This window comes from Octopus bimaculoides, chromosome 8 (assembly GCF_001194135.2).
Source record: "Octopus bimaculoides isolate UCB-OBI-ISO-001 chromosome 8, ASM119413v2, whole genome shotgun sequence".
Taxonomy (NCBI): Eukaryota; Metazoa; Mollusca; class Cephalopoda; order Octopoda; family Octopodidae; genus Octopus; species Octopus bimaculoides.
The window spans coordinates 57,944,073-57,955,911 of NC_068988.1; the positions used below are offsets into that span (position 1 = coordinate 57,944,073).

An 11,839-nucleotide genomic window follows, 5' to 3' on the forward strand; every position below is an offset into this window, starting at 1 on the left:
CTACTAATCTTTGTAGATCTCAGGATGGGAATTGCTGTATTAGGACCTGATTTGAGGAAAATTTGGCTGCTATTTCTAGCAGATTGAGCAACCAAATTGAAGCTTCTTCATTGAGCTTGTGGTTTCTGATTCTTAACTCTTTAGCATTTAAACCGGCCGTATCTGGCCCATTCTTCTACCTGCTTTGTGTTCAAAATGGCTCGATTTGGTCTTTCATGCCGATCCTACAATGTCATTCTAAAAATAAACGTTCACATCATCAAAATCAATATAATGCATGATTAATTCAAAGCATTGTAATTAAATACCAAAGCATTAATGTAATTAAATGCCAAAACATTTAAGGGATCTCCATGGAGTTGGGTTGATGTTTTCAAGAAACAACTTGACCTTTTGCTATCCAAAGTTTCAGAAGAACTGTATCAAAGCAGGAGACTCAAAAGATGGCATCAGTGTTAAACACCCCCCTTCACCGAAAGCCAATCACAAAGTTGGCCATTAAAGGGGTGATTACACTGGCAGTGCTCCAGCATGGCCACAGCCTTATGGCTGAAACATGTAAAGGAATAAAAGAATAAAATAAGCTCTTTATGTGATAGAGAAATCTGAATGCTAAAGGTTTCATAGGCGTAGGAGTGGCTGTGTGGTAAGTAGCTTGCTTACCAACCACAATGGTTCCGGGTTCAGTCCCACTGCGTGGCATCTTGGGCAAATGTCTTCTACTATAGCCTCGGGCCAACCAAAGCCTTGTGAGTGGATTTGGTAGACGGAAATTGAAAGAAGCCCATCGTGTATATATCTATATATATATGTGTTTGTGTGTCTGTGTTTGTTCCCCCAACGTTGCTTGACAACCAATGCTGGTGTGTTTATGTCCCTGTAACTTAGTGGTTCGGCAAAAGAGACCGATAGAATAAGTACTAGGCTTACAAAGAAGAAGTCCTGGGGTCGATTTGCTTGACTAAAGGCGGTGCTCCAGCATGGCCACAGTCAAATGACTGAAACAAGTAAAAGAGTAACCATTTTATCTGAAACATTATATTGTCAGTAGTTTATTTGGTTCTTATTTTTATCAAGGAAGAATGGAAAATAATTCCTACCTTTGGCAGAATTTGAGCTTTGGACAGTAAGGCATTGAATTACAAAAAGTAAGCCTGTATGATGTCATTGGACTTACAAGAAATAGCAGCCAAATTCCACTTAATTACACTGAAGGTGGTAATTCAGCATGAGGCATAATTGCCCCACTATCACCAACACGAAAAACACCCCCCCCCCAAAAAAAAAACTTATTTTAAAAACTCTGCTACCTTTAAACTCCTTACCTGTCCTAGGTATCACATGTAATACACAGGACATATTTTTCTGGTATCCATGCATCGTATATAATACACAATCCCAATTTTTTTTCCAATCACTAGAGTAACTTGAGACTTATGAAAGAAATGTACTCAAAATGTACATTATTTACATTATTTATATTTGACGGATATTTGTCCTCATCTTGTTTGTTGTTAACACAACGTTTCGGCTGATATACTCTCCAGCCTTCATCAGGTGTCTTGGAGGAATTTCGAACCTGGGTTCTCATTCCTAAGGTATTCTTTTTTTGATGTTATTATTATTATTATTATTGCGTGAGAGAGCAGTGCATGCCATCAAAGTGACACTGGGGTAAAATATACGAAGCCCAGTATACCCATCATGACCACCCGTCTGATAAGGGTACACCAGGCACATGCACCACAACCATAGTGATCTCATATCAAGATAAACAGCGCATGACCTCGCAGGTGGGGCCTAGTTAGAATTTTCTTCATGTCAAGTAGCCCATCCCGCTCAAAAGGTCCCTGAATAAGGTTTGTTTAAGAATGTTGAGCAAAACACCCATGTTTCCAAAAGTGAATTATTCAAATCCCAAAGAATTCCTCTCAACACATGGCTATGATGATCCCCCACTACTTCTGCTCATGATCAGAGATGCACATATTTAGTAGCCATGTAGATCTGTTTGCAAGAACCTGCTCTGCCCTCATCTCTCTCATAGTTATCCCCTGGTACCCTAACATGAAGCTGACCCATCACCTATCCCAGGGCTTGTAGTCCTGTAAATTGCATGGTGACCTCAATAGTGTGGATGGCACAAAAAAGCACCCAGTCTATGCTATGCAGCAAGCTGGCAGAATCGTTAGCATGCTGAGCGAAATGCTTAGCAGAATATCGTTTGCCGCTATGTTCTGAGTTCAAATTCTGCTAAGGTTGACTTTGCCTTACATCTTTTCAGGGTCGGTAAACTAAGTAGCAGTTATGCACTAGGGTCAATGTAATCGACTATCCCCTGCCCCCAAACTGCAGGCTTTGTGCTTATAGTAGAAAGGATTATTAAAAAGGACACCCAGCTGTAAAAACCATGCCAAAGCAGACATTGGAGCTTGATCCAGTCCTTGGACATATTGTTTCCAGTCAAACTGTCCTACCCATGATAGTCTGGAACATGGATATTAAATGATGAGATACAACAAGGATTAGTATATTCATGTTTGAATCTGCCAGGACATATTAAGACTGAATACGGTAGTTTTTCTTTTGAATCTCCCTGTTTACCGTACACATGACAGTTATTTATTATTGGTTGGTAGATGTCAGCACACGTCAGCAAATAATTTTTTTTGCTTAAATTATAACAAGTCACAAGCTTGTTAGATTCATTAGTCTGGGGTAGCTTTGGTTGGGAAGAAACAAAGATGTCGAAACACCAGGTGTCCTAAAAGTCACCATATGCAAATAAATCAACTGTGTTATGCACATACATTTGTGTGAAAGGAGAAGCAGTTTTCCTGTGATGAAATACAACAGCATTTCACACGTTCACATTCAAATCTGTCGGAATGTATTAAAAATAATTGTGTGGGTCTTCGGTTTTGATTCTTGCTGTTTACTGTGTACGCAAGATGATTTATTATTAGTAAATAATTTGTTTGCTAAAATTACAGACTAAAGCCATGAATTCTTGTTAGATTCATTAGACCAGTGCTACTCAAAGTGGTGGTCCGTGGACTGGTGCCGGTCCGTGAGCTATCAGCTGCCAGTATGTGGTGAGTTTCCAGAAAAGAAAGAAACCTTATAAAATGCTTATGTAATATTGTATTATTTGTTTACTAGATAAAAAAAAAATGTCAACTTTTTTAATATTCATTACATATATTGTTTCTAGTATAAATTGATATTACTAAGAAATATTACCGGTCCCTGGCACATTGGAAAAAAAAAAAACTGCCGGTACACCACATCAGATAGTTTGAGAAGCACTGCATTAGACCATTGTAGTTTTGACTGAGGAGACAATGATGTTGAAACACTGGGTGTTTGAAAGACCTCTGAAAGGTACTGATGAGTCAAGTGTATTATGAATACACATTTGTCTGAAAGTAGTTGTTCTCCATTGATAAGATACAGAGAAACATCAGTGATTAGCATATTAATGTTCAAAAAGAATGATATATAAATGATTGTTTTGATTTTTGACTGTTTAGCATGCACAAAGTAATTTATTAAATGCTTTACATATCCACAGTGTTGTACTTGTCTTGCAGGCTACTTGAGCTGAGACTGTGTATTGGAACTACATTGTGGAAGAGCCATTTAATAACACATAAAACCGTTAAATTCACTTCAAACTTGCATTTATTTTATGAGGTGTCAAACTTGTTGCTCAGTTTGCAGTCTAGGACTGACACGTTTCAAACTCTAACTATGTCAGCAACATGGTTGCAGTTGTACAGTAAAATGTTTAATACTTCATGAAATATATTTAAATTTAAAGTAAATTTAACAGCTTTGTATAATATTAACTGGCTTTCTCATTAAACCTTTTGCTACCAACCAGTTTCAAACTATCCCTGATTCTGTTATATAAATTTCCTGTTTAACCCTTCAGCATTCAGATTACTCTGTCAAAATTAATACTTACTTGTTTGCACTATTTTGAATTAATCCTGCATTATCTTGCAGCTTTGAGATTTTCATAATGTCATCATCATCATCCTATATGTATCCTCATGGAGGCGCAGTGGCCCAGTGGTTAGGGCAGTGGACTCGCGGTCATAGGATCGCGGTTTCAATTCCCAGACCGAGCGTTTTGGGTGTTTATTGAGCGAAAACACCTTAAGTTCCACAAGGCTCCGGCAGGGGATGGTGACGAACCCTGCTGTACTCTTTCACCACAACTTTCTCTCACTCTTTCTTCCTGTTTCTGTTGTACCTGTATTTCAAAGGGCCAGCCTTGTCACACTCTGTGTCACCTTGAATCTCCCCGGGAACTACGTTAAGGGTACACGTGACTGTGGAGTGCTCAGCCACTTGCATATTAATTTCACAAGCAAGCTGTTCCGTTGATTGGATCAACCGGAACCCTCGTCATCGTAGCCAATGGAGTGCCAACCAACCATATGTATCTCCAAACCATGAACTATGAAATAACTATTTTCAGCATATCAAACTTCGATATGTCAATAAACCACTATCGTTCCTGAAAGTTGTTTTTAATATCTTCTATGAACTGCTCAAAGCTTACTAACTTCCTACATCTTGATCCTTGGATCTTACCCTTACACATACATATATATATATATATATATATATAGGCGCAGGAGTGGCTGTGTGGAAAGTAGCTTGCTTACCAACCACATGGTTCCGAGTTCAGTCCCACAGCGTGGCACCTTGGGCAAGTGTCTTCTACTATAGCCTCGGGCCGACCAAAGCCTTGTGAGTGGATTTGGTAGATGGAAACTCAAAGAAGCCCGTTGTATATATGTATATATATATGTGTGTGTTTGTGTGTCTGTGTTTGTCCTCCTAGCATTGCTTGACAACCGATGCTGGTGTGTTTATGTCCCCGTCACTTAGCGGTTCGGCAAAAAGAGACCGATAGAATAAGTACTAGGCTTACAAAGAATAAGTCCCGGGGTCGATTTGCTCGACTAAAGGTGGTGCTCCAGCATGGCCGCAGTCAAATGACTGAAACAAGTAAAAGAGTAAAAGAGAGATATATATATATATATATATATATATATGCATATTTATATATACACACAAACACACACAGGAACATAATTTAATATCCATCTTCCATGCTGACATGGGTTGGATAGATGTTTCGTCAGGATCTGGTGAACCACAACACTGCATCATGATCCATGTTAGTTTTGGCATGATTTCTACAGCTGGATGCCCCTTCCTAACACCAACCACTTTACAGTGTGTAATTCGCATTTATACACACACACACACACACACACACACATCTTTTTCTATGTCTCTGCTTCTTTCTATCTATCTATCTATCTATCTATAAATGTATGTAAATGTATACATACAAACAGCAGGTGTGGCTGTGTTGTAAGAAGCTTGCTTCCCAACCGCATGGTTTCAGGTTCAGTCCCACCACATGGCACCTTGGGCAAGTGTCTTCTACTATAGCCTTTGACTGACCAAAGCCTTGTGAGTGGATTTGGTGGATGGAAACTGAAAGAAGCCCGTCATATATATGTATATGTGTGGATGGAAAATAAAAGAAGCCTGAGATTGCTAACCACTACACACATTTTTTTCTCTCCTATTTTTCTGTGTTCCTTTCTGTGGAAGAGCGTAGGCTCGAAACGTTAAAGACTTTTTCAATTCCCGAGTGTTATACTAATACATCTGTTTGTTTTCTTCACCACCTGTCTTCGTCTTTTGTGTTTTTGTGAATTCTCCCTATATATATGTATATGTGTCTGTGTGTCTGTGTTTGTCTCCCACCATCGCTTGACAACCGATGTTGGTGTGTTTACGTCCTTGTAACTTAGCAGTTTGTCAAAAGAGACTGATAGTATAAGTACTAGGCTTAGAAAGAATAAGTCCGGGGACTCGATTTGTTCGACTAAAGGCTGTGCTCCAGCATGGCCGTAGTCAGATGACTGAAACAAGTGAAAGAATAAAATATATATAAAGATATAACTATATTCATATATGCATATGCAAAAATGGGTCTTGAAATATTGGAAGTTTTTCACCTTCCCATTCAGTTGTGTATTGATCTGTTTATTGAACTGGTTCTCACATGACACCTGTGCACACACACACACACACACACACACACACGCCTCACACATTCATAGAAGCTTTCTCTCCCCTGTTTCCCCCTCTGCCTCACCTTTCCCATTCCTTCTTTTCTATTCCAGTTTTCTATGGATTCATCTCCATATTTTGTCTTGTGATTAAGTACCTCCATCTACACACTGGCTCCCTCCACACACACACACATACGCACACAATCTTCTTTTCCTTCCCCCCCCACCCCTTGACTTCTTTTCCTTACACGACCTGTTTTTACTTACAATTGAGCTTCTCGTTCAACACAGAATTACACAGGTATACAGGTGTGTATATATGTGTGTATATATGTATGTATGCATGCACCACCCAGATACGCGTTTATGTACCTACAAATTTATGCATGTACTCCTTATCTTACCTGTAAACAATTTACCATTGTATATTCTTTTATTCTTTTACTTGTTTCAGTCGTTTGACTGCGGCCATGCTGAAGCACCGCCTTTAGTCAAGCTAATTGACCCCAGGACTTATTCTTTGTAAGCCTAGTATTTATTCTATCGGTGTCTTTTGCTGAACAGCTAAGTTACAGGGACATGAACACACCAACATTGTTTGTCAATCGATGGTAGGGGGACAAAAATACACACACACACACACACACACATGACAAGCTTCTTTCAGTTTCCGTCTACCAAATCCACTCACAAGGCTTTGGTCGGCCCGAGGCTATATTAGAAGACACTTGCTCAAGGTGCCACGCAGTGGGACTGAACCTGGAACCATGTGGTTGGTAAGCTAGCTATTTACCACATAGCTACTCCTGTTTTTTTTCCTCATTCATCATCATTTGATGTCCGTTTGCCATGCTGGTATGGTTTTGTATGAATGCTCTTGTGGGTGTGTCTGTCTTTCTGTCTGTCTGCATCTCTCTTGCTCTCTCTCTTTATATACATTCATTCATGCATGCATGCATGCATGCATACATACATACATACATACATACATACATACATACAGGTGTAGGTGTGGTTGTGTGGTAAGAAACTTGCTTCCCAACCATATGGTTCCGGGTTCTGTATCACTGTGTAGCACCTTGGGCAAGTGTCTTCTATTATAGATTTGGGCCGACCAAAGCCTTGTGAGTGAATTTGGTCAAATGAAAGAAGCCCATTGTATATATGTATATCTATGTGTGTGTGTCTTAGTGTCTCCTCACGCTGCTTGACAACCGGTGTTGGTGTGCTTATGTCCCCATTACTTAGCAGTTCGACAAGAGAGATGATGGAATAATTACTAGGTTTAACAAAAATAAGTCTGGCGGGGTTGATCAATTAATTTGACTAAAGACTCTTCATGGCTGCAGTCTAATGACTGAAGCAAGTTCAAGGTAAAAGATATATATATATATATATAAAAACACACACATACACACATACACACACACACACACACACACACACACACACATTCATTCATTCGTATGTATTAGAGAGTTACTAACTATAATTCTGTTCAAACATGGCAAAGCATATAACAGTTTCTGTTGAGCAATATAACCTACTCGAAAATTTGAGAAATTATTGTGCCTAATTTGCATACTTGAGGTTTGAATATTTAATTAGCTAATTTGCATATTTAATCAGCTATTTACATGTGATACTGTGTACCTGCAAAGAGATGAAGAGTCCGTTGGAGTCCTTTGGGATTTGAACTTTGGATATCAGGGAAAGAAATCTAAATGTTATTTGACAGGCATCATCATCATCATCATCATCATCATCCTCATCATCATCATTTAACATCCATCTTCTGTGGTGATGTGGGTTGGATGGTTTGACAGGAGCTGTAAGCTGGAGGACTGCATCAAGTATCACTTTCTGTTTTGGTACACTAATTGCCAAAGTGATTTCTAGGAATTTTATAAACACACACACACACAAAAGCAGAAATGCACATACACACATATACACATGTGCTTGCATACCACAAATGCATATACACATACAATGTATACATACACTCATACATGCAACAAACATGCATACCACACAGATGTACATGCACACACAAGCATACTTACAGTGGTGAGCTGGCAGAAACGTTAGCACACTGGGCGAAATGCTTAGCGGTATTTCGTCTGTCTTTACGTTCTGAGTTCAAATTCCGCCGAGGTCGACTTAGCCTTTCATCCTTTCGGGGTCGATTAAATAAGTACCAGTTATGCACTGGGGTCGATGTAATCGACTTAATCCCTTTGTCTGTCCTTGTTTGTCCCCTCTATGTTTAGCCCCTTGTGGGCAATAAAGAAATAACAAACATACACACACATATACACACACACACAAACATTCATGTTATACACACAGACATAAAACATACACAACCATATACATACATGCACACATACACATACATGCAAATACATATATGTAATTATTCTGTTACTTAACATTGCTGTATGAAGTTTTCTTAATTACATCTAATTACATTTTAATTAAAGGGGTAATCAGTTCTATCATACACATACATACCTACACATGTGCATACATACACACACATACACATAAACATACATCCACACACTCTGGTACACAAACACCTGTATGTGTGTTTACATCTGTGTGTATGTATGTACACATGCATGCATCAGTTTCAAAATTTGGCACAAGGCCAGCAATTTCGGCAGAGGGACAATATATTGATTACATTGACCTCCAGTGTTCAACTGGTACTTATTTTATCGAGTCCGAAAAGCTGAAAGGCTAAGTTAACCTTGGCAGAATTTGAACACAGAAGGCAGCGAGCTGGCAGAATCGTTAGAATGCTGCATGAAATGCGTCACAGTATTTTGCCTGTCACTACGTTCTGAGTTCAAATTCCGCCGAGGTTGACTTTGCCTTTCATCCTTTTGGGGTTGATGAAATAAGTACCAGTTACGCATTGGAGTCAATGAAATTGACTATCCCCTTCCCCAAATTTCAGACCTTGTGCCTATAGTAGAAAAAAAATAGAGAATAAAATGTTTTGAATGGTACAACAATGCACTATAATACAAAAAATGGACTATATACCTGTTGTAATTTAGTTATCCATAGTCTGATGATATTTCGGAATACAATTTCTTCTTCAGATATTCTTAGATCGAGTCTCTGCTATAATTGGTTTTCAATGGCTTTTTTAAAAAATTTTGTTTTTACTCTCCTAAAAAAAAAATGGCCCTTGTAACTACACCCAATTTACACCTAATTTTCTTAGTGACAACCAACAATGGAGCATGGTACCTTTTTAAAGACTTGCCCAAGACAAACAAATGTAAAGTATAGTGTCTTGTTTTTGGCAACAAACTTGTATTTACATTATTTATATTCAACGGATACTTGCCCTCATCTTGTTTGCTGTTCACACGTTTCGTCGAATGTAAATAATGTAAATAATGTACATAATTTCTCGTCTCTTAAATATAGAACTGTATAATAGGTTAGATAGGATGATGTCTATATTGCAATATTACAATAACCAACAATATGTTGTGCATGTATAGTAATATTATGGACATGAAATTAGCATTAGCTTATCTCACTCTTTCTTGTGGAACCCTAGGGTTTCAGGGAACTCTGGTTGAGAAATGCTGGCATAGAAGATTCTTACAAGAAGCTGATAGCTTCTATTATGTAGGTGATCTGTGAAGGTGTGTGGGTTAGCGGCTAGGATATTCAGCTCATGATCGTAAGGTTGTGAGTTCAGTTCCCAGCAACACATTGTCTCCTTGAGCAAGACACTATATTTCACATTGCTCCTGTCCATTCAGTTGGCAAAAATGTGTAGTACCTGTAGTTACAAGGGCCAGCCTTGTCACATTCTATGTTACCCTGAATCCTCATGAGAACTATGTTAAGGGTACGCATGCCTGCAGAGTGCTCAGCCATTTGCACATTAATTTCATGAGCAGGCTGTTCTGTTGATCGGATCAACTGGAGTATTTATTGTAACCGATGGAAACAAACTGCTTACCACACAGCCATACCTGCACTTCTTGGAGCAGGTATGACTCCTCCAATGGAACACAGAGAAGCTGAGAAAAAGCAGAAAAAACACAACAAAAACCCTGTACAAGAAGAATCAAATGGATCGTGCAAAAGAGGAGATTGCACTAGTGTGGAACATGTAATGTATATGAAGGATGATGTTTGGGTAAAAATGTGCCAAATTAGATCCTAGAGGAAGGAACCTTCAGCACCGGAAGACATGGGTAAAAGCAGTGGGAGCTGATCTCAGGATGTTGGTTCTCAGGAAGGAGATGACAAAAGACTACAACAAGTAGTAAAATGGTGTATTGGAGTAAACATGCCTCACCCCTCTACCAGCATGAAAAAAAAATGGATGAAAAATGATGATGATATATTATGGTGATGTAATGTTTCCTGGTTTTCTTGTTTTTTGTTTTTGTTTTACTTTCACTTTGGAAGTTAAAGAGAGGGAAATCTGGTTGCAATATGTGTGTGTGTATAGTGAAAGAAAACCTTCAATTTGAAGTTAAAACCTGTATTTCTGTGTATTTGTGACTCTGTGTGTGTGTGTGTTTATATATGTATATCTGTCTATATATGAATGTATGTATATACATATATATAGATGTGTGTATGTGTGTGTGTGTGTATATATATATATATATATATATATATATATATATATATATATATATATATATATATATATATATATATATATATATATATATATAATGAATTTGTGTCCATATGTTCATTTTTGTGAGAAAGCTTTCAGTTTTGAAACCAGAATCTGGGTGTAATTATATATGTATATTTGTATGTTCCTATGCCTGCATATGTTTGTGTATTTATTTGTGTATATGTGTGCATGTAAGAGAGATAAAGAGGGAGAGAGTGAGAGAAAGCTGTCAATTTTAGAAGCCAAAATATGGGTAGAAATATATTGTGTGTGTATATGTGTGTTGTGTTTCTGTGCATGTCTAAGTATGTGTGTGTAGGTGGTGTAAGGCTCTTTCAGTTTTGTATCTAAAACCTGGTTGTAATTATATATGCTTCCATGTATTTGGGTGAAGGTGTCGGAGATGTAAAGAGTACGAGCTTTCAATTTTAGGGTTAAAAATTTGCATGCAATTTTGTGTCTCTGTATGATGTGTGTGTTTATGTGCATCTGTGTGTTGGTGTTGTGTGTATGTATATTTATATATTTCTCCATATGTGTGTATATGTATTTGTATATATGTGTGTGTATACAATATATATTTGTTTCTGCATATGTATATGTATATATCTGTGTATATATATGTGTGTGTGCAGGCATGAAATTTGGTATTAATATTTTTGATTGATAACTGATGAAGAATTAGAGTCCTGCAGTCTGTCCTCAGTGTATATTTTATAGTATTTAATGCATTTTTGATTTATGGAATAGCTGAGTACCACACATCCCAACTTTTATATATATATATATATATATATATATATATATATATATATATACACGTTTTGTGCACGCGTGTGTGTGCGAGCGTGTATGCAGGTATGTATATATTTTTGGACGAATGTGTGGGTGAGCATGTGTGTGTTTCAAGTGAGGGTGGATGAGTATATACATATAGTGCATGTATGTGGGTGTGCAGACGCACATGTGTAAGTACGGATTGGTGCACTTACGCGAATACTATGGACATTTTTACTCCCTTACCTTTATTCCCTCCCCTCACTTGGCGGTCATT

At 38.0% G+C, this 11,839-nt stretch overlaps 1 protein-coding gene across 1 annotated transcript in view; it reads left to right on the forward strand.

The window, feature by feature from the left end:
• Positions 1-3,075: 3,075 nt before the first annotated feature.
• The window catches only part of LOC106876185 (carnosine N-methyltransferase-like), a 161,908-nt gene continuing 153,144 nt past the window's right edge, over positions 3,076-11,839 (forward strand). Inside the window, exon 1 of the mRNA XM_052970146.1 lies at positions 3,076-3,095. Within this exon, the coding sequence (XP_052826106.1) occupies positions 3,091-3,095 (5 nt within the window). The 5' untranslated portion in view covers positions 3,076-3,090. The remainder of the gene's footprint in view (positions 3,096-11,839) is intronic.